At 39.3% G+C, this 24,544-nt stretch overlaps 2 protein-coding genes across 8 annotated transcripts; both read right to left on the bottom strand.

Moving 5' to 3' along the window:
* Positions 1-14,651: 14,651 nt before the first annotated feature.
* On the bottom strand, positions 14,652-24,122 carry LOC120086667 (pentatricopeptide repeat-containing protein At3g49740). 7 transcript variants are annotated; one of them, XM_039043414.1, is made up of 6 exons: positions 23,448-24,121; positions 20,478-22,783; positions 19,996-20,186; positions 19,572-19,825; positions 17,650-18,500; positions 17,194-17,558 (listed from the first exon to the last, which is right to left on the bottom strand). In XM_039043414.1, the coding sequence occupies exons 2-3, from the start codon at positions 22,679-22,681 to the stop codon at positions 20,183-20,185; spliced, it is 2,208 nt and encodes a 735-aa protein (XP_038899342.1). In that variant the 5' UTR covers positions 22,682-22,783; positions 23,448-24,121; the 3' UTR covers positions 17,194-17,558; positions 17,650-18,500; positions 19,572-19,825; positions 19,996-20,182. The 7 variants fall into 7 exon arrangements, with proteins under 7 accessions (XP_038899345.1, XP_038899342.1, XP_038899341.1 ...); XM_039043413.1 differs by having other exon boundaries at positions 17,650-18,481; XM_039043417.1 differs by lacking the exons at positions 17,194-17,558; positions 17,650-18,500 and adding an exon at positions 14,652-14,847.
* On the bottom strand, positions 15,492-16,154 carry LOC120086450. The gene has a single exon (XM_039043113.1). It carries the CDS (start codon positions 16,152-16,154, stop codon positions 15,492-15,494), a length of 663 nt encoding a protein of 220 aa, XP_038899041.1.
* Positions 24,123-24,544: the final 422 nt, after the last annotated feature.

Genomic DNA, 24,544 nt, shown 5'->3' with positions numbered 1-24,544 from the left:
GTCATCAATTACTCATCATAACAAACCAAGGAAGAGAGCAACCAAGCAAATTAAGCACACAAACATCGTCTGAGAACAATGATGCTTGGTTTTATGATGTAGAAATGTGGATGATATGGGATGGTGAAATTGCATTGAGCACTCAAGTTTTCTCAGCAGAATCCAAGTGTAAACTCCACTGAGTTTCCTGGTAAGTCCAGGGTCGAACTCAGAGACTTGTGAAAACAGGTTGTGTTGGTAATTTTTATAAAACTTTGCGGTAACCGATAACTCAATTAATTGTTGGTTTGTTCTTGATTGTGATAACAAAAAAAAAATAAACAAATGCAGCGGATTTGAGAAAAGTCAGTTGTGTGATAAATGCACTAAGTAAGCGGATGAACAGGTTGAGAAGGTCTTTAGCTAGCGTTACTTGGGAATGCGCCAGACTATGCGATCATGCTACAATCATGCAAAGCAAGTCATTTCCCAATGCAAATACGATACCCCTAAGTCTAGGACGCATGTGTTGAATGTAAAAGTGTCCATAGAACTTATTCTTAAGTCTCTACTCTTTTCCTATGTGTTGATGCAAAATGCATGAAGGCAAGGTGACCGCATACAATCATATCCTATCTCTAGGATGCATGCGATGCGTTATAGCAAACAGTGCTTATTCCTAAGCTCCTATCTCTTGATTATGCGTTCTAATCTGACTCTCCCGATCCTAGATTCTGACCTGACCTTCCCAAGCCTAGATCCTATCCTTAGACTACCCTCCTGAGTATCTCTAATGGACGAATGAAGCATACATAATACAAGATAATCGCATAGAATGACGATCCCTAATTAAGTTAGCTAAGTACTTCTCAACCAATTCAACAAATTTAGCTACTCATGCGTAAATAACAGAGAGTGAACAGATATAGAGAAGTCAATTCCATTTTTATAAATGAGTTTGCATACAAAATAGCAATGGAAGTTAGAGGTAGAGAGCCTGGTAGCAATTCCTTGCTGGCCGAGGGTTTTACACTGTAAATCTCTATTCGATTCAAAAGATATTCCTGCTTCTGCAGACGTCGGCCCTCTCTCTGTCCTTGAAGCTTCCGGCACTCTCCCAAGCTTACCGGAACAATCTGTCAGCACAACCTTCCTCTCTCATGTCCGCCTTAAAATAAAAGAAAATCTAAAACTAAGGCTAAACTATGAACAAACTTGTGAACTGGTGGAACCCCTTTTCTGAAGGTCGCCTCTTGTATTTATAGAGCTTCAAGGTAAAGGCGGCTTCTCTCTCATGATTGCACAGATGGGATGGCTTTAATTCCCTAACTGATATTTCGAATATTTGTCACCAAAAAGTTGAATGTACTTGTTATCGTTAGCTGCTGTCAACTTAATTCGGATTCGACCGGCATCAGCTTTCTGTCCCATCGCGATAAATTATGCCTTTCACCCTGATGCGCCCACCAAGTTGCGTTGACCAGGTTGCAGCAATCCTTCTCGGGAAAATGTTTGCGAACAAAATCACCGCAAAGCCTTGCGGTGATGGTGCGCTCAACCAATGATCTCCTATGATCGCAATTTCCACTTTTCGTCAACGCATATTCTGCATAAAAACACAAAAATAAACTGTTCTTATGCGATGAACGCATGCGACTGCAATATTATGAATTTGATGCTTTTTGGACATAATTTAACATGTTTTATCAACGCATGCCAGCATTGTTTAAGAACTTAGCACTATGATAACGTGCATTTATGCTTGTTATCACACCCCCAAATTTAAACAACGCTTGTCCTCAAGCATAAGCTAAAGATTTCCTTTAGCAAGTCGACCGCAATGTTCTTTTCCTTGATTTCTCAAGGATACTTCATTCATCTCTTATATATCAAAATTTCCTTAAGTCTTATTCAAGTCTCTTCTTAAAATATTTCTAAGACCTAGGGATCGCAAGCTTAACCTTCAAAAGAACTTTACTAAATTCCGGAACATCGCATGATTTATTTCAAAATGAAAATTTTTCCACCGGGGTGTCAAATGATTTTATCCTTGCATATTTCTTGACATTATTATTTTTTTTTCAGACCTTGCACTGATTCAAGTGTCTTGCCTTCGTTTTGGTTTGCCCCTAAGTGTCATGCGGACATCTAACTACGAGCAATGCGCTCTTTCTTAGACTAAACTCATACTTTCTTAGCAGCGAAGTTGCAGTCATTTATTTATGCGTAGATCCTGGTGACTTACTTTCGTTTTGGCTTGCCCCCATGTGTGTCATGTGGACATCCAACTACGGGTAAGTGCCCTTCACAACTTAACTCTTATCAACATGGGTTTCCCCCTTGCATTAACAATGGAGTTGTTATTTTCCTTTTTTCTTCTTCATTTCTTTTTTTTTTTCCAAAATAGCAATATCAAAAATAAATACCTCACCCCCAAATTTAAAATGCGGCAATGTCCTCATTGCCAAAGAATTGAAATAAGTCATGCGATGTTCTAAGAATGCTTCGTAAAGAGAATTTGAAAGAAAACTAGCGAACCTCTAACTTCTAGAAATATTTCATGAGGTGACTATCTTAAGGTTAAGTTGTCTCTAGTATATACGAAAGAAATAGAAGTATGTTATTCATCATTGAAATCATACTTGGCAAAGAAACAACATGCGATAACTCACTAAATTTATCAATATTAAATGATTGCAGTAATAAAAAAGGATGCAATGATGAAACTTTTAAAACTAAAATGCGATGCGATAGTGCAAAATTTGAAATAAAGTTAAGGAAGAGTACACCCTCAAATTTGCGTTGTCACCCGCATTATGTATTGATGCATCCTTCTTTGCGGCGATCATCTTCTTTGGATTGTGGTGATGGAATGAGATACGTTGCTTCTTCGTGTAATACCTCCGCAATCCTGCGCTTCGATCGTTACAAGAAAAACAGAGAGAGGGTCAAATAATTTTTAAACAAATTTTTTTTTCTTTTTTTAAATAAGAACAATGTAGATAGATAATCAAAAACAACAAAGTAATTGTGGTAATAGATAATAACGAGTATGATAAAAGTTCATGAAGTAATGATGTAGGAAAAAGGATGTTTAAAAGAGTTACGTCCCTAATGATGTTGAGTTATATAGTAACTCAGGGACTACTTATTCCAAGCTGGTCTTTTCATGTCCATGGTGGCTTTTCCCTCTTTTCTTTGTCCTCTGGGATCTTGACTGCCTTAATCTGAAACTTTTCCCCATGAATGTTCATTACAATCTCCCCCTTGCGTACATCAATTTGAGCATGACCGGTCGAAAGGAATGGTCGTCCCAATATGATGGGCGCATCTTCGTCCGCTTTATAGTCCAAAATGAGGAAGTCTGCTGGCAACATGAATTTATCAATTGAGATTGTGGCATTTTTCAACTCTCCTTCAGGATGTATTCGAGGTCTGTCCGCGAGCAGGAGAGTTTCCTTTGTGGACGTGAGTGTGCCAACATTCAATTGTTTGAAGATTGATAGTGGCATTATGTTTATACTTGCCCCAAGATCATATAGTGTTTGGCCACTGTAGACCTCTCTAATGGAGCATGGTATCGTGAAGATTCCTGGGTCGCACATTTTTTGTGGGAACATAGCATTTTGCATTGCAACCACTATTGCGATCTTTTCTTCCTCATTTTGTTTCTCTTTCACTCTTTGCGAAGTTGTTGGTGATTGGACTTCTTCTGTCTCAAAATCTAGAGGCTTGAGGGTGGACGCAGCTTCAGGGTTTATTCTCTCGGGCTTTCCGAACTATAGGTCGATGGGCCCTCGAATGCTACCGCATTCAAGTTGGTCACGATGGATTCTTCCCTTTCTTCCATAGTCATTTTGTCATTTAGCACAGAGACTGCCAAGCATTGTTCCTTCCCGGTACCACCAACGTTGCGAGGGAGCTCAATTCAGCTCGATGTTTGCGAGTTGCTAGCTTGACTATGCGTTGGGCCGCTGTTTTGAGGGAAAAATCCGGGTGACCCTCCTTTTTGCGCCACAGGTTGAAAGTTTTGTTGTTGATTTTTCCACACAAAATTTGGGTGGTTTCTCCACCCAGGGTTATATGTGTCGAAATATGGATTGTTATTTATGAAGCACACTGACTGCGGATTTGTTGGGCATTACTCCATCGAATGAGGGTCTCCATAAATGACACAACTTGCGGTCGTCTGAGCAATTGCGTTGACCTGCCCTTGCTTCGCTCCCGTGTTCTTAATTGTGATGCCTTGTATCAAACTCATCATTGCAGACATTTGATTCTGTAAGGATGCGATGGCCCCGTTATTTGCATCATTATCTTTAATTCTTAATCTTTGATCGCTTTCCCGCCAATCCTCATGATTTTTGGAAATGCGATCAAGTATACTCTTTGCCTCCTCATATGTCTTGTCTAGCAGACCACCAGCGGCTGCCGTGTTGGCAGCGGTCTGCGAAGAGGGATTTAGGCCTTGATAGAAGATCTCCATCTGCATGCAATCTAATAAGCCATTATGTGGACGTCTCTTACCAGCCGCTTAAACCTCGCCCAAGCATTGCTGAGCGATTTGTCATCTTCTTGTTCAAATTTTGTTATTAATTTCCTTCTCCTGGCATTCTCGGTTGGTGGGAAATACTTCTTCATAAACTTTTCCACCACCTGTTCCCACGAAGTTATCTCTCCCGATTCAAGAGAATATGCCCATTCAAGAGAAAATGGGCATATTCTCGCCTAATCACACAAAGAAAATGAAAACAGAATTAGTCGAACTTCTTCGGTAGAGATATTCAGGAACACAAAAGTGTTGCAGATTTCTATGAAGCTTCGGAGGTGAGCGTTCGGATCTTCGCCACACCTTCCTCTAAACTGTCCAATAACCTAGATCATCTGCAACATTACCGGCTTCATTTCAAACCTCGATCCATCTAACGTTGGCCTCATGATTCCTAGAGAGAAATCATAGAGGTTGGGCGATGCATAGTCCTGAATGGGTCTATTGCAATTATTCGCCAGAAGGATGGGGTTGGCCATTATATTGTTCACGATCGCGGCCCTTTCTACCGGTTGCTCCGCCATTCTTGGAGTTCGATCTTGTTGTTGGCAGTTGTCTCTCAGTCTACGTTTGAACGTCATCTCAATCTCCAGGTCGTAATTCGCCAGAGATTGAGAGTCTGCAAAGAAATCAGAAAAATTACCATTAGCACATTATTTTGTCGAAGTCCCCGGCAACGACGCCAAAAACTTGATGCTTGGTTTTATGATGTGGAAATGTGGATGATGTGCAATGGTGAAATTTCGTTGAGCACTCAAGTTTCCTCAGCGGAATCCAAGTGTAAACTCCACTGAGTTTCCTGGTAAGTCCAGGGTCGAACTCAGAGACTTGTGAAAACAGGTTACGTTGGTAATTTTTATGAAACTTTGCGGTAACCGGTAACTCAATTAATTGTTGGTTTGTTGTTGATTGTGTTAATAAAAAATAAACAAATGCAGCAGATTTGAGAAAAATCAGTTGTGTGAAGATGCACTAAGTAAGCGGATGAACGGGTTGAGAAGGTCTTTAGCTAGCGTTACTTGGGAATGTGCCATATTATGCGATCATGCTATAATCATGCAAAGCAAGTCATTTCCCAATGCAAATGTGATGCCCCTAAGTCTAGGATGCATGTGTTGAATGCAAAAGTGTCCATAAGGCTTATTCCTAAGTCTCTACTCTTTTCCTATGCGTTGATGCAAAATGCATGAAAGCAAGGTGACCGCATATCCTATGCATTGAAATATAAGGGTACATATAGATCCTAGCAGCAACCGTGACAGTAGCAAACAGTGCTTATTCCTAAGCTCCTATCTCTTAATTATGCGTTCTAATCTGACTCTCCCGAGCCGATTCTGACTTGACCTTCCCAAGCCTAGATCCTATCCTTAAACCACCCTCCCAAGTATCTCTAATGGACGAATGAACCATACATAATACAAGATAATCGCATATAATGAAGATCCTCAGTTAAGCTAGCTAAGTACTTCTCAACCCATTCAACAAATTTAGCTACTCATGCGTAAATAACAGAGAGTGAACAGATATAGAGAAGTCAATTCCATTTTTATAAATGAGTTGAATACAAAATAGCAATGGAAGTTAGAGGTAGAGAGCCTGGTAGCAATTCTTTGCTGACCGAGGCTTTTACACTATAAATCTTTATTCGGTCCAAAAGATATTCCTGCTTCCACAGACATCGGCCCTCTCTCTGTCCTTGAAGCTTCTAATGCTCTCCCAAGCTTACCGGAACGATCTGTCAGCACAACCTTCCTCTCTCGTGTCCACCTTAAAATAAAAGAAAATCTAAAAACAAGGCTAAACTATGAACAGACTTTTGAACTTGTGGAACCCCTTTTCTGAAGGTCGCCTCTTGTATTTATAGAGCTTCAAGGTAAAGGCGGCTTCTCTCTCATGATTGCACAGATGGGATGGCTTTAATTCCCTAACTGATATTTCGAATATTTGTCACCAAAAAGCTGAATGTACTTGTTATCGTTAGCGGCTGTCAGCTTAATTCGATTCGATCGGCATCAGCTTTCTGTCCCATCACGATTAATTATGCCTTTCACCCAGATGCGCCCACCAAGTTGCGCTGACCAGGTTGCGGCAATCCTTCTCGAACAAATGTTTGCGAACACAATCACCGCAAAGCCTTACGGTGATGCTGCGCTCAACCAATGATTTCCTATGATCGCAATTTCCGCCTTGCCTCAATGCATATTCTGCATAAAATCACAAAAATCAACTGTTCCTATGTGATGAACGCATGCGACCACAATATTATGAATTTGATGCTTTTTTGACACAATTTAACATGTTTTATCAATGAACGGCTGCATTGTTTAAGAACTTAGCACTATGACAACGCGCATTTCTGCCCGTTATCACACAGCGCTCAAGGACCCCAACAATCACAACATACCCCACCCCCAACTTAAAATGATATATTGTCCCCAATGTATCTCTAATCTAAGTCCAATAAAATAAAATAGTCAAGGGAACAAAAAACCTCCCTTGATGACGTTTTTGCACATGTGATAGTGGTAAGAGTGTTGCGTTAAAATGATCTTCTTCTTCTTTAGGGCTGAGGGAAAGATCCTACAAAAGAAAAACAAGAAGTTAAACTAGAAAACAGTCAAGGAAAGCAGTAAATTTTATCACCTGGCTCCCTCCAAGAAGGGCAAATTTTTAACGTCGATTGCTCGACGTGACCTGTTCCCTGTCAAGGTACAAAGAATTCTCGTATTTCTCTAGTTCTTTCTTAGATGAGTCAATATAGTCTGGTAAGGCTATAAGGCTTCTCATCTTCTAAATAGAACCGGACAAGTCGAATTTGGATTTTTTGGAATATAGAAAAAAAAAAGTAAAAAGAAAGAATCAAATGACTCAAATGACTCAAAAGAGTCGAAACAAATAAAAGACTCGACAAACTCATGAGGACTAGGGGAACAATGCTCGAATATATACGAAATATCAGATGTTAGAATAGGGCAAGGTCTTTTGACCTCTAACTCTATCACATGGATGTCATCGAATTTAGGCTTTAAATTCTCCTTAACCTCACAAACTGGAAAGCATGGAGTGATGTCCTCATCATCACTAGAGTAGTAGCATTCCGCAAGGAACTCGACCTCCNCTCCTTAACCTCACAAACTGGAAAGCATGGAGTGATGTCCTCATCATCACTAGAGTAGTAGCATTCCGCAAGGAACTCGACCTCCGAGGTACATACGATGGATTGCTCTGGTGCGCTCTCCAGTCTCTGCATGGCCTCAGTTAGCTGGGCAACAAGGGTGATCAATCCTTGCAGCTAAGCTTGAAGATCCTGCTGAAACTGAAGAGTACTATTAGCAAGTTCATAAATTGAGAACTCCAATGTCATACCTGGACACGAATCTCCAAGAAGTGGTTCCTGCTTCTTCACCGTGTCGACATGGACTACCTCATGCCTCTGGGCCTCTGAAAAATCAAAGGAATGGTCTGGCAACGGCTCATCCGGCCTCCCAACTGAAGTTGCAAGCCGAGCAACAAGGTCACTCAAGCTTTGTAAGTCAATTCTAGCCTCTGCCTTGGGGCAAAGACTCTCCTACTGGATACGCTCGAACTCTTCCTGCCTATGAAGGTTGTTCTACTCAATCTCAAAAGTTCTATCAGCAAGCTCCATAACCAAAGTCTCTAAAGACTTACCTGACCTTGAAGAGTGAGCATGAGTCGACTGGTGTGATGCTGTGAAATCTTGGCTGCCAAAGCTCTATTGCCATCCTGAGTATCTATGGTCAAAGAACTCCTCCCACCAAGAATGGTGAGGCTCGTAGTCCCACGGATCATAATACCCCTCCTCGGCAAATCCACATGGTGTTGGCATCCACTGCAACCTCGGGCATGCTTGCTTGGGATGCCCCTCGATTAGGCAACTCTCGCATACCTCTATTTATTGTGATCTCCTTTTCACCAAGTGGCTAACCAAGGAAGTCCACTCGGTAAGCTCTTGGCGAAGGCCACTTACCTCGTCATCAAAATTTGCAACTTGACCTTCAGACATCCAAGATTGATTCGAAAATCCCATCATGCTTAACTGACACAAAAAGAGAACAAATCAAAGCAAAAGAAATTTTAATTAAAAACCAACTAAGAAGAACTAATTGGCTTCCTCGGCAACGATGCCAATTTGGCAGGGTCGTGTTTACTGTCATTTGTAAACCCTCGCTGCACAAATAATATTTATAAATCACTAAACTAACTATTTATACTAACTAGTAGTACAAGCAGCAAGTCCGAGGTCGAACCTCAGGGAAGCGCAGAAGATTAGTTCATCGAAGCTCATTTTCAGTTAAAGAGATACATGGAAGAGAGGGGGGAGGTTGGTGTGGATTGATAAGTAAAATTGCATAAAATAGAGTGCAAGAAAAGTAAAGATAGAAGCGCAATTAATCAATATGTCTTAGAGGAATGGATTCACTCAATGTAAGTTAAATCATTGAACCAATTTATGACTTAAACTTCTCGTTTATGCTTAGCCTAATTGATTGGAATCCCAACCAATGTTCCTAATTATCTAATTAATCGAAATGCACAAAAAACGAATGTGCTCCATACAAATTAATAAATCACATTAAGTTCTTGGGATTACGCTAAGATGAGTGCTTAACTTCTAACGTCTAATTAAACAATTAATATGGTTTTTCTCTAAGTTGCTAGGAGCAATCCTTTTTGCCTAACTAATCTATTGCTTCCAATGGGATTAACTTATAATTATATGTCAAATATTACAAGTTAATCACAAAGCATTAGAATCACACAACAAAATTATTGGGCATCAATCAACAATTAAAATCATGCAATTCATAAATGTAAATTCGAACTAAAACCCATAGAACAGTTTGTATACTCGGGTCTTATATGAATATGCAGGAAGGGGTGCTCCTAGGTGTGTGTAGGGGTTGTGTTTGTTCGCGAGAATGGATTCCTCGTCAAGTCAATTTGGGGGGTGTGGACATACTTGCGCTAGAAGCGACTTTTTCTTCTTCCTTTTCATTTTCATTTTTGTTCTTTTTTTTGTTCTTTTTTTTCTTTTTTTTCTTTTTCTTTTTTTCTTTTTTTTCTTTTTTTTTTTTTTTGGTAACAAGAAACCATAATTCCAAGTTCCAATGAGAAAAAAGGAAAGAATACTAGGGGGCGTACAAAAACCAAAACCCCAAAAAACCAAAACAGAAAAGGGTTCTAATCTTCTAATCTAATGAATCTGACCCTTTACTTGTGTGCATAATTGCATTATACAAAGAGAAGATGTGACTTGTTAAGTCAATCTTCCTTTCAACGCAGAAGTCGTGGACGAATTCACCTTCAGTTTGCTTGATCATCTCTAGTACCTTAAAATTACATTGCAGGGTAGGCACTATTTATTATCCATATGGAAAAAGTCTTGTCCACTTTTAAGGAAACTCAGCGATTAAAGAAATTCAACGAGAGAACTAGATCGAGTTCCTTTGAATCCCTAAACTAAGAAACCAAAATTTTACCTTCCCATGGAAATGGAGAAGCTACAATTCGACATCTACTCGATTAACTACTAAAGGAACACCCAAAATACAAAGTGAAAGAGAAAAGAGAGGGAAAATTCGGCTAGAGGCCGATGGTGGGTGAATTAATCTAACCTAAAGCGAAGAAACGTATATATAGGGCAACGTCGCAACATTGCAACGCTACAGAGATAAGCATTGCAACGCTACTCTGCCTTGCAGCGCGCTTCTGTCTTCAATTTGTAGCGTTGCAACACTGCCCTATTTTGCTCAAAATAGGTAGCTACTGCCTTATAGCGTTGCGCAATGCTCGTTTGAGCGTTGCAACGCTCCATCCAGGGGTGTTTTCGCTCGTTCATTTTTTTTTGAAACCCGGTTGCTCAAATTAGCTCCTAATTGCTCCAAATTAACCCTAAATAGCTCATAAAGGATGATTCTACCTCCAAGATGCTCAATACCTACAAAATCATCATATAAACACATTAAACATAGTAACAACCTAGAATTAAGAAGAGGAAAATAATACATCTTCGGTGCTATCACCTGTAAATCAGAAGCTTCAACGATATAAGATTAATTTGCTAAACTCATTAACCAAGTTAATCAATATTTGTTAACTATCCTTACACTCTACTAAAGACCCACAACTGCACTCTCCTCACTACATATATATTTCTATGTCCACGGATATAGATCAATAACAACAAGTTATTCCTTCACGGGTGTTCATAACTCAAATTGGTTCAAATTACCGTTTTACCCTTGGCTTATCTCTGACTCCTTAAGTACCAGTGCTCCTCTAATGAACAACCATTGTCCAACCAATAGACAGAAACTCCTCTCGAGCCAATGAGAGGGTATAGCTCTTTGTTCAAGTCCTAGAGACACCACTTAAGGGAACACTCATCTACTTATCCTGAAAGCGGGAAGGAATGAATTCCACCTTGTATTATTATGTTCCCAGCTCCCCACTCGGTCTTGTCCCCAAAATGGTTGGCATATTGAGTCGGGGAGCTGGCCACCCTCACCATACAAATGAAAGGACAATCCCTCGTGAACAGGATTTCATAATATATTCAGAATTAAGACTAAGTTGTCTAGGCCATCCTATTGAAATAGGAACCTAATTAGTAAATGGTGTTACATCTAATGGTTACCATTTCGCAATATGGTCTTATGCAAACTCATTGCATAGGATACTCCACTCACTTGTCACCTACACGAACGCATTGGATGATTGCGTTTGTATCAAATACAAAGTGAGTTGTATCCATAGTGTCACCATGATAAGGTACCCAGCCTTATCCCTATACTATAAACCTTTTAGGTTGTATTGAACATTGATCTATCTATGTCTCCACATACAGTTCAAGATTCATACGGAAGCCTTTGATGTTAGTTTATTGGATTCAGAGTTATTAAGACAAAATAGAAAACAACACAATAACATTTATTGAATTAACATCTATAACTCTTTATTGATGATAATCAATTAATAACACTTACTATCTACGAGTTTTAGGGCATAAAACCTAACAAACTCCCACTTGAACTAAAACTCTAGTCAATAGATTGTACATAATATCATAATCCAAAATTCAGAATAATGCTAAATAAATACAATAAATTAGGGCATCCATATACCTATTACATATCTCCCTCTTTTCCTAGATTATAATGTACATGTCTCGTAGACCTAGATTCTCAAGGTGACCCTCAAACACTTTATCCGAGGGAGGCTTCATAAATGGATCGACAATGTTGTGCTCTGAGGCAATCTTTGTGACGATCACATCTCGTCGTTGCACAATCTCCCGTATCAAGTGATACTTCTTCTAATATGCTTTCCTCATGTCACTAGAGGTTCTTTAGAGTTGGTTACTGCACCACTGTTGTCACAATATAATGTGATGGGTAAATCCATATTTGGACCACTTCCAAATCGCTTAGGAACTTCATGAGCCAAACTGCTTCCTTTACTGCTTCACAAGCAGCTACATACTCAGTTTCCACAGTGGAATCTGCAATGCATCCTTGCTTGATGCTACGTCATATTACAGCTCCCCCGTTTAGGGTAAACGTTGATCTTGACGTGGATTTTCTAGTTGTCAGTTTGGAAATCAGAGTTGGTGTATCCTGTAAGGATCAAATCCTTAGCTCCATACACCAACTTATAGTCCCTCGTTCTCCTAAAAGATACTTAAGGATGTTCTTAACTACAGCCCAGTGGTTTAATCCTGGATTGGACTAATACTTACTAACTATTCCCACTATATAACAAATGTCTAGCCTAGTGCAAAGCATAGCATACATTAAGCTGCCCACAATTGAGGCATAGGGAATGCATCTCATATCCTCAACTTCTTGAGGTATCTTAGGACATTGTTCCTTAAACAAGTGAACCTCGTGCCTGAAAGATAATAAACCCTTATTAGAGTTCTACATCGAATATCGAGTCAATATTTTGTCGATATAAGTTGCTTGAGATAGAGCCAACGCTTTATTCTTGCGATCCCTAATAATTTGGATCCCAAATACATATTGTGTCTCTCTCAAATCTTTCATTTGGGATTCGGTTGTCAACCATTCCTTAATGTCAGTAAGGTACCCGACATCACTCCTAATGAATAAGATATCATCTACATAAAGTACTAAGAAAGCTACTTTATCGTTGATGATTTTCTTATAGATACAAGGTTCATCAACGTTTTGATCAAAACCAAAAGATTTAATCGTTGTTTTAAATCTAATGCTCCAAGATCTGGATGTTTGTTTCAACCCATAAATGGATAGATTCAGCTTGCATACTTTTTGCTCCTAACTTGGGCTATGAACCCCTCGGACTAAAACATAAAGATATTCTCCTCAAAATTCCCATTCAGAAAAGCAGTCTTGCAATCCATTTATTAATGTCAAATGTTCAAAGGTTCAAATCTTCATTCTCTAATTTTGATATTACTGAAAAAATATTCGTTAAATCCTTAAATGAATCATATTAATTCTCAAAGCCCCCGAACTGTATCAAGATTTCTACTTTTATTTTTTTTATTTTTTTTATTTATTATTTATTATTTTATGTTGAGAAAGGGAGAAGGAAAAGAACTCAAAGTTTACGGGGAAAACCCTAGACCAGGGAGAAAAAACCACGATAGAGACTGATTTTTTATTATTGATTTGATACACAAAGTACAAGCAAACAGGCCAAATAAATAGACAATTGGAAGCCCTAGGGTACATAAAATTACTAAAATATCCCTAGGGTAAAAAGCTATTTTTCGACACTCCCACTTCAAGTTGAGGCGTAAATATCAATAAGATCCAACTTGCTGACACAATAATCAAAGCTTTGTCTGAGTAACCCCTTTGTAAGCACATCTACAACTTGTTGATTTGAGAGAACATAAGGAATGTATATACTTTCATTGTCTAGTCTTTCCTTGATGAAATGCCCGTCAATCTCAGTGTGTTTGTTCTGTCATGCTGAACTGGATTATTTGCAATACTTATTGCTGCCTTATTGTCACAAAATAGTTTCATTGGGAGCTCGCTACCTTGATGAAGATCTGACAACACTTTCATCAACCAGATTTCTTCACATATCCCTAAACTCATGGCTCGATACTCAGCCTCAGCGCTACTTCTGGCCACAACTCCCTGTTTCTTGCTTCTCCAAGTCACTAGATTATCCTAGACAAATGTGCAATATCCAAATGTTGACTTGGTTGGTAGGGAGGCCAGGGCCGACATGTTCAGGAATCGGAGGTGACTCTAAGGGAATTGCATATGTGGACCAGTTAGCCTCTTCACTAGAGTTCTCCCCCTGAAGATGGCTAACAGGAAAGAATGGTTGATCCTCAAAGAAGGTGATATCCATGGAAACAAAATATTTGCGAGATGACGGGTGGTAACATTTATACCCATGTTGATGGAGCGGATACCCAACAAAGACATTTTTTAGCACGGGGGGTGAATTTCGTGCAGTTTGGACCATGAGAATGAACAAAGGAAACATGGCCAAGTACCCGAAGCAGAACATCTGAGATTAAACGAGTAGTTGGGTATGACTCTTTAAAACAATCTAACGGATTTTGAAAGTTGGGGACTCGGGAGGGCATTCGGTTGAATAAGTGGGCGACAGTAAGGATAGCATCCCCCCATAGTGATGTGGATAGCATTAAGGAACGAGCAACTTCCACCAAATGACGATTTTTCCTCTCGACTACCCCATTTTGTTGGGCAGTATACACACACGAACTTTGGTGGATAATCCCTTTAGAGGTGAGGAAGTCCTGGAAAGAGGCGTTAAAGAATTCCCGCCCATTGTCACTTCTCAAAATACCAATCTTTGCATTAAATTGGGTTTCCACGGTAGCATAGAATTGTTGGAATACAGACGACACCTCAGACTTATTAGTGAGAAGAAAGACCCAAGTAAGCCGAATGTGATCGTCTATAAAGGTGACAAACCAGTGTTGGTGAGGGACCCCAGACATCACTATGAACTAAGGTGAAGGGTCTGGATGATTTGTAGGACTGGGAGTGAAAGAAGACACGACTCTATTTGGCACAAATACAAACATCACAGTTTAAAGAAGATATATTAATATTGCAAAATAAATGCGGAAACAAATATTTCATGTATTCAAAGTTTGGATGTCCTAAGCGTTAATGTCATAACAAAAAGTCATTCTCAGGAGTAGAACAATTTAAAGAAATAAGACTAGTCCTATAATCATTCCTAGAGGAAGCATCATTAGTCAAGAAGTAAAGCCCCCTATCATGTCGGGCAGTGCCAATCGTCGCCTCCGAGCTTAGATCCTGAAATAAAACAGAGTCAGGTGAAAAAACTGTCTGACAACTTAGATCTCTTGTAATTTTACTGATAGATAATAAATTATATGATATCTTAGGAACATGCAATACATCCCACAATACCAAACCCTCAAACGGAAACAAATGTCCTTTCCCTGCAACAGGTGCAAATGACCTATCTGCGATTCTAATCCGTTCATTACCAGCACTTGGACAGTATGAAAGAAATTGATCAGATGAGCCAGTAAGATGATCTGTAGCCCCTGAGTCAACAATCCAAGGTTTTTTTACCATTAATACTAATTAGGCCAAAAGACTGAATCATACCTAATTGTGCGATGGCACAGACCCCAATTGTACTCAGGTTGGTCTTACTGTCTGCTAGGGATTGGTGTTGAGAATTCTCATTCGCAGAGTCACTCACAAAGGCATGCCCAGGGTTTGATTTGTCATGTGACTGCGACGTTTACTGTTCGAAGGTCGTCCATGTAGCTTTCAACACTGGTCTTTTGTATGCCACGACTTTTTACAGTGCTCACAAACAGGGGCGGACTTCTTATCGTCGTCAGAGCTAGAGGACTTGGTGGCAAAGGCAGCAGCATCAGCAGAGGTAATTACTGGATTATTCATTGCACTTGATCTGTCTTCCTCTAGACGTATTTCTGAGCAAATTTCCATGAGNTAATTACTGGATTATTCATTGCACTTGATCTGTCTTCCTCTAGACGTATTTCTGAGCAAATTTCCATGAGAGAGGGTATAGGACGTTGCCCCATAATCGGACTCCGAACGACATTAAACTTTGAATTTAACCCAACAAGGAAGTCATAGACATGATCAGCTTCTTTAATTTTTGCATACTGAGCTCCGTCATGCACACACTTCCGGACAATTTCCCTACACAAATCCATCTCTTGCCACAAAAGAGACATTTTATTGAAATAGGACGTTATGTCCATAGTTCCCTGCTTGCATTTGTGGGCCTGTTTTCGCAACGTATAGAGTTGGGACGCATTCTGCCTCTTTGAATAAAGTTGTTGCACAGCATCCCAAATATCTTTGACAGTTGCAGCATAGAGTAATGGTCTACCAATTCGAGATTCCATACTATTAATCAAAACATATCTCAACAGCGAGTCTTCCCCTTTCCAAATACATTCCTGAGGATCTCCTGGTACAGGCTTAGGTATCTCTCCAGTCAAATACCCAAATTTATGACGTTCTTCCAAGATCATTCTGATGGATTGAGACCAGGAAAAATAGTTCTGGCCATTCAGCTTTTCTCCAATAATGAATCCTGCAAAATTTCCCATAGATCCAGACAGAATATTTGTAGTGGGTAAAATAGGGAAAGAATTTACCGGGTTCTCAGAATATATTGGTATGTTGTCAGAGAATTCTGGTTGGACTGGTTGAGAATTCGTCCCAAGAACTGTTCCAAAATCTGCAATCTGCTGTTGGAGATGGGCAAAACGTCATTGGAGATCATTTAGTCCATGAGCCATTGTAGTGGCTGGAATACCTCGATCGCCCGTGGACCCTCGACCCAAATTTAAGGAACTAAAGCCGACTGCTGGGTTGAAGGTCTAATCGGTCGACTGCTGGGTTGAAAAACTCATCATGGAGCGAGGGTTTTGCTATGCAGAATCGGCCGTCTGCGCACTTAGGAAGGAGACCAACGCACGCGGATCGGTCGAACTCAGGAGTTGTGCCGTTTGCACACAGGACGGCTCGACCGACTGAGGCGCCACAGATTGGGTCAATTGTTGCACTGGGTCCGCCGACGACTGCTACACCAGAACCGACGTTGGTTGCCTCTAGAACGTCGCGACTTGCTAGATTGGTCCGACCGTAGCCGAGCGGCTAGAGCTGGGTCGGCTAGGGTTGAGATCCGACACTAATTGAAGAATTTTGGGCAGTGCGGCTTGGAGATACTGTTCAACGACTTCTCGTATGGATGCAGTAATGTCGGCATTTACGGCTCCACCAGTTCCAATGGAGGTTGCTGATGGAGACTCTGATCTATTCTCATCGATGACGACTAGAGTTTCATCGCCATGCTCTGATGTTGAGAAAGGGAGAAGGAAAAGAACTCAAAGTTTACGTGAAAAACCCTAGACCAGGGAGAAAAAACCACGATAGAGACTAATTTTTTATTATTGATTTGATACACAAAATACATGCAAACGGACCAAATAAATAGACAATGGGAAGCCCTAGGGTACATAAAATTACTACAATATCCCTAGGGTAAAAAGCTATTTTTCGATATTTTATTTTATTTTATTTTATTTTTTTAAGAATGTATATCTAGATTTCAAGTTGCTGTTAAGTATTAAATCCCATCCGATAGGAACAAAGCTCAAATCATATCAAATCGAGGAACATAATCTCCCAAGACATTATTTATGAAAATTCAAAAAAAAAAAATTATACTAATTATGTAGTGCATTTATCACACAAACAAGAATGTCCCAAGAGACATTACGAGGATATGCAAGACAACTTCTGCTCGACAAAGGTGGTTTGTCATCTTCACCTCTAAGAATTCAAGCAAAATACGAGGATAGGTGGCCTTGTTGACCTTTTTGTCAGCAAGAAGACAGTGGATCCCCTACCATTTCTGGCGCGTTGCTCCGTTAATGCCACATGCAGTGAGTTTGTAGAAAAATTATATTGTCCCTTCCTGGTATGAGGTAACCTGTAAAAGAAGAAAACTGTGCACAGGTGTGTTGCTTAAGTTAGAGATCATAGAATAGAAATGCAACAGGCTTAGGTATGGCAAATGAGGACTCCATTTGGACTTACCTCCATTTGAGTCATAATGTTCTGTTCAGTAAACTTCGGTTTGGATGATATGGAATCAGTACCTATAGAGCTTCCCCTAGATTGTCACCTCGGCCTCGGCCTCGGCCTCTAATCCTAAGATAAGCTCTCCCAAGGCCCAATTGGGCCATGTGTATGTGGGGTTGAACCTCCTCCTTTGACTCCACTTCCATCCCAAGTCACCTTTTCCTCAAACCCTTCTCTAGGTCATTAGTAGAGTGTGTTACGTTCAGCCTTCTATCCTTATAGACTAGATTTGTCTTCAGATACTTTATACATACTTGGCCCTAGTGGGTTAATTCTTCCATGATTGGATTTGAGGCCATCACGAGTTCTATTGTCAAATTTTTGGACTCGACAATAATGGCTATTAGCTCTAAATAACCACAAATCACGGTCAGTTCCATTAAACACATGCATCTCAACTTTCTTGAACTTGTTTCGATCATATCCCACCTAGTCTTCCTTCATGACATTCTCCATCCAAACCAGCTTCGACAGCAATGATGACGAATCCCTGAACCCTCCCACTAACTTCGGATTTTCAATTGACTCTTCTATCAATGTGGAACCTGTGGAACTATTCCACAATGAAACAATCTCCATACCTATAAACAGCAACATCTTCCGAGTATCATTTGTGGACCTTTGTTGCTGCTCAGCTCACACACTCAATCGATCCATGCTCTTCGACAAAACTGCTAACGTTTATTCGATCACTCATAACTTCTTAACACTCTCCTTGAATCCTCCTATCTACCAATTAGACACTTCCATCCTTTCCTCGAGCTTCCTTTGCACCACTTCTTCAATTCTACCAAAGTTGACGTGGACTGATATCAATATGTAAGGTATCTTTTTTAATGTTTATATTGAATTACTTATATACCTCCCCAACCTATCAAACGATGCCAACAACCTTCCTTCCCGCACAATGGTTTCCATATTTTTTTTATAAACAGAAATAAAAAATTTCATTGATATAATGAAGAGTAAAGCTCAAATTTCAAAGAGACATGAACCGAATAAATCACTAAGGATCTGGAGATGCACCTGGATATCTCAACTAGATTGACACAACCATAGCACCCTCATCATATCCAATACAAAACGAAATTTCAGATATTACAATAGATCAAAAAAACTTGATTGCATAGGAAAAACAAAAGCATTCCCAGTGGTCCCATATTAAGTAATTCACTTCCCCCTACCAGAAGTTCAATATAACCATTATTTGATATACATGAACTAACAATATTAAAGAAACTAGATCATCAAATGTCTAGCTAGAAATCAACTTTTCTTTCAGTAGTCATACATCGTTTTTAATATCATCATTACTTACTTCTATTGAATTTTAAGTTTAGATTCTAGAAGTAAAATAATGTTCAACCATCATGAGTTGGCCTAATACCTCTGAACTTTTTAAAAGTTTAAGGGTATTATCGAAACTTTTGAAAGTTCAAGGATATTTTTTAAACAAATTACTAATGGTATCCATCCAAAACTAACGTCAAGGGTATAAACTTTTTTTGAAAGATTAAGGATATCATTGAAACCTTTGACAGTTCATAGGTATTTTTGACACAAAATACATAGTTCGGGGATATTTTTTATAATTTAGCCAAAAAAAAAAGAACAATAGAGAATGAATTTTACATTGTTGGAGATGGGATCATCATACTAGGCTAAACCAACATCCACTTGAGGGAGGCAACCTTTAGAAGCAAGAGGTCAAGAAGACAGTTCCCAAAATTTTTGGCATGATTTTAAAAAAAATTAATAAGTTCTTTGTTTGAATCTTTATCAAAACCCATATGTCCCCCTATTAAAACATAATGAAACTTCTGTTAAGTATAAAGCAATAAGTAAACAGGAGGAGATCAAATAAAGAATTTTCTCACCTAGTTTTCTAGATGATAGACCAAGAGTACCAAGTCTAAGGCTCTCTTCTCGTGGATTCTTTTGACTTTTCACTTTCCTGCTCTTGAAGTAAACAACGTCAAATGCCTGCCTCAACTTGCTTATGTGCTTATCTTCATAATTTCACAGCAAGTCATCTATAAACCAACATTTCATCCCACCAAATGTAGAATTGAAGCCCCAACATTAAATTTCAAGGGTAGTGTGGCGGTTGTAGGATCAAGCTCAGGATTCTCTGCATGGTACAAAACGGGACTAGAATGAGTGATAATGGGCTCGACTCATCTTGTTGCACAGTTCTCCTTGAGCCATGTCCGTCTATTCCTACTAGGCTAAGCCTAGCAATGGAATAAGAAATGTTGAGTTCATGTAGAGTTAAGAAAAAATAGGGATTGTGTAATGTACCTTGTGCGTGATGATCCTCGTATTTTAAAAAAGAGTAGTTTAGGGTTTCCAACTGCCCATTGTTGATTGCAGAATGTCCACAACGAATTAATTCCACTCGATTATCAGGCATGTTGTCCATGAACTCCAAGCCAAATGAGCACTTCCCTATTTGTAGATAATTCGATCATGGTCTTCCCCTCAACTCTTAGCTGAACAACTCGAGACAGAGGATTCACCCAAAAAACATGAAAATTTGAACGTTAACATTTCGATTGAGCACTTTTTTTTTGGGGACCCATTGAACCATGTTTTCTCATGTTTTTTTTTTATTAAAAAGCTATTTTTGTTGTAATTAATTGCAGTGAAATAAATGGGCATGAAAATTGGATCTTCTATCATAATTGAATCCATAATTCACCAGACAAACAATATGTCTAATCCACCCCAATGAAGGATCAAAACTTTTTAAAAGACTTTTAGTAAAGCATGATACAGTTTACCTGATCCAACTGCAGCCTGGTTGTTTCATAGCACCAGTTTTCTTAATCAAATCCCTTACATTGGCTGCTTCTTCCCAACACCCAGCACTGGCATATATATTTGACAGAACCACATACACAGATGGATTCTCACGTTCTTTCTCTAGAAGGATTCCCGCAACAATTCTTCCCAACCTTAAGTTTTCATGAGCTGCACAGGCACTAAACAATGCCCACCAAACGTGTGTATGCTCCCCATATTCTGCACTTTCGATTACACTTTCAGCCTGATCAATATACCCCAAACGACCTATAAGGTCGACAATGCAAGATAATTGATCCACACTAGGAACAACATGATAATCTATCAACATTGTATCCAAAATCTGACAGGCTTCGTCAACTAATCCTGCATGGCTGCAAGCTGAAAGAATAGTAGTGAATGTGGCTTGATCAGGCATAATCGAGGGGATGTCTTGCATGGCCTTGAAACAATCAACAGCTTCCTTCCCCTTCCCATGTTGTGCATAAGCAGATATTACAGAATTCCATGATACAATATCCCTTTCGATCATGACATTAAAAATTTTCAAAGACCAATCTAGCATCCCACATTTTGAATACATTGTAATAAGACCATTGCATATAGAAGTTTCTGAGAAGTTCCCCGACCTGAGAATGTAACCATGAATTTGTTTTCCAATGTCCAAGGTTGAAATGTTTGCACAAATGCTCAGGACAATGCTGAGTGTAAATGTGCTTGGCTTGAGCTTTGACATTATAAGCTTAGAAAAATGCTCCAATGCCTGCAATGGAAGCCCATTTAACAGAAATCCATTGATGACAGAGTTCCAAGAAATTAAATTTTTTGAATTGATTTCACTAAATACTTGATGAGACTGTTTTATCTTCCTACACTTCGCATATGCAGAAACTAATGCATTTAAAATTTCGATTACGAGGATCAACCCATTTTTATGTACAAAAGCATGAACCATTTCCACTATCTCAATGAACTCTGAAACTCCTAATAAGCTTCCAAACGTGAACTCATCCGGCCCAATTCCAGTCCTTTGCATTTGTAGAAAAGCAAGAACAGCTGATTTTCCAAAATTCCCTTGGATATAGCTCGAGATTATGGCATTCCATGAGACAAGATCTTTCTCTCTTAGCAACTGGAAAACTGCATTTGCTGCTTGAAACTCCCCACAAGAAGAGTACATAGTTATGGTTGAATTTCCTACTAAAGTAAAAGATTCAAACCCTAGCTTAATGGCTTGGGAGTGCACTTGTTGGGCGACCCGTATAAATGAACATGAGCTCATAATGCTCACAAAGGTGAGCTCAGTAGGACTTAGACATGCCCTTTTCATATCTATGAACATAATCAACGCCTCTTCTTTCCTTCTTACACAGGCCAAGCCATCTATCATTACATTATAAGTAATCTGATCGCGAACCTTAGCTTCAGTTCCCTCAAAAACCTCATAGGCATCCTCGAGGTTCTCAATACTGAAATACATAGTGATCAAAGCGTTAATCACAGAAGTTTTTCCAAGATATCCAGCTTTAATTACCAAAGAATGCACCTGTCTTCCCAAATCTTCAATTTCCTTGGTACACAAACTCAAGATACAAGCAAAAGAGTAATTATCCGGCTTAACACCCATTTTGTGCATTTCATAAAAGGTGTTCACGGCAACCCAATCATGTCCACTTTCTGCAAACCCAGTTATCATAGCATTCCAACACGCAACATTATCCTTCGGCATCATATCAAACACCTCATCTGCATATTCAATATGACCTAATTTCGTACAAGCTGACAACAGCGTAGTCCAAGAGTAAACATCTGGTTTCTCAATCTCTTGGAAACCCCTTTTCAAAGATGCTAAATCCTCTGTTTTGGCATAAAGTGAAAGAATGGTATTTGCAACATGAGGATAGAATTTGAACCCAGATCGAATCGCATAACCATGGAGCTGAGACCCGAAAACAATGTCACGGAAGTTGGCACAAACAGCAAGTACAGTGGAGAGATTGTAGTGGTCAGGCTTGATATTGAAGCAATGAGATGAATGGATTTGAGTGAAGAGTTGCAAAGAGTCGAAGTAGCGACTTGAATGCTTGAGCTCTGCAAGGAAGCGGTTGTATTCAAGGAGGTCTTGTGAAGCACTTTCAGTTATTGTTTTCAAACTATGTATGGCATATTGGACCTTCTTCATTACTCAACACAAGTCTCACTGGCATTCACCCAACTTCCCTCTATAATTGCACGAGATTTTCCTACCACTTTCTCACAGTCTCACTAAAATGTACGAGTCCTCCTATAACACGGTTTTAAATCACGCTATTAACAACATGCTTTCAACATTAATCATAATGTTATTCAGACATCAAAACAAATAAACATGCTCATAATCATAAAATTGCATAACACCTCCTTAGAATGCTAGTTATTAGGACATCACCACATCATTATAGAGTGTTTTGCCTCCAGATCATAGATTCTAGACCTCAAATACTCAAATCATAAATATAACACAAATAAAATAAAACACACAGCATGCACGTGCTAGCACATAACAAACAGACCCAACATGGAAAATTCTAAATAGTATTGTACTCCTAAAACAATTCTCATGGTTCCCAAACAAAAAAGACAACTCTTAGAGGCTAAACTTGAGTTCAAAATTCTAAGTACTTATTTGAAACTAAAAGAATGTTCAGGGGATATTTTCTTACCTAAGACAACCTTATGTTGTAATTCAAAAACTCTGAATCAAGTCGGAACTACAGAAAGAGAGTTCCAAGAGCTAGAGACCAATCTAAATTACTCTTAACAGGGCATTACAACCTAAAACTCAGAGAACCAACTTTGGTGGTTGCTGAAAAGTGTTGGAATGAGTCTGTTAACAATCCAAAGCTATAAACAGAAAATCTCTAAGCTATAAACTACAACACTTAAAAGTATTTAGAGCGAACTAGTACCGTCTGAACGCCGCCAAACAGCATCGAGCAGTTGCTGGTTCGTGTTCTAATACGCTTTAACCTGTAGATTTTGCTAATCTAAAGTCGATTGAGGATGGGCTAGTGTCGAATCTTGTAGAAATAGGGACACCGCCGCTGGAACACTGTTGAAACTGCGTGGGAGTCCAAATTTGAGTTCGCTGGAGCGTCAAGACTCGCCAGAAGAGAGGGACAAGGCTGGATCCAAACTCCTCACAATCTAACGTGCAAGGCAAACACCGGAATTCGCCAGAAATCGAAGTTGCTGCTTCTCGTGAGTGCAGACACCGTCGGAATGCCGCCGTTGAAGGAAGGTGCCTCGTTCTTGTGTGGGTAACGCCGCCGAAGGTGGAGCATCAGCCGCCTGTTCGTCGCTGATCGGAGAGAAGAGCTCGCACCGCTGCTGCCGAAGCTGTTGTCGCATGGATGTCGAATCGTCGGGTGGAGCAAGAGAACGACTTGAGCTCGCGTGTGTCTGTCGCCGTTGAAGAAAGCGAAGTCGCCGGAGATGGGGAAGGTGCCGGAGAAGGAGCGACGTGAAGGAGGAGAGGAGTGACGACTGGAACAAGAAAATTTTCCAATTTCAACCCCTTAGAAAGGAACTTTTCAATTTTTTTAAAAAAAATTTTACCATGTATGCATACATTTCTCATTCATTTGAGGCCCAATCATGCATCCGTGAGAAATTTTAAGGCCTCGTGGTGATGATTTGGTTTTTGAAATTTTGTTTATAAAAATCAAGACCAAAAATATTATTTTCATCTTTAATTTTTTTTATCATTTATTATTTATCAATTGTTTAAAAAAAGTTAAATTTTGAAAACTAAAAAAATTATACTCCGTTTGATAATCATTTAGTTTTTGTTATTTTTATTTTTAAAAACTAAACCAATTTCATCCATATTTCTTACAATGATTTGCATTTTTTTTAAGTATAATAGTTGAATTATTAATCAAATTCTAAAAAAAAAAAAATTGAAAGCTACTTTTTTTTCCTTCTCAAAATATGGCTTAGTTTTATAAACCATTAGTGAAAAATAAATAATAAAGGAATAAGATTGGAGGTAGAAGCATTGTCT

This window comes from Benincasa hispida, chromosome 9 (genome assembly GCF_009727055.1).
Source record: "Benincasa hispida cultivar B227 chromosome 9, ASM972705v1, whole genome shotgun sequence".
NCBI lineage: Eukaryota > Viridiplantae > Streptophyta > Magnoliopsida > Cucurbitales > Cucurbitaceae > Benincasa > Benincasa hispida.
This window is presented reverse-complemented; position numbering and strand designations above follow the sequence as displayed.

What these genes read in the sequence shown, in the direction of transcription:
- LOC120086667 (XM_039043412.1), bottom strand. Translation starts at nt 22,681, where the DNA reads ATGAAGAAGGTCCAATATGCCATACATAGTTTGAAAACAATAACTGAA.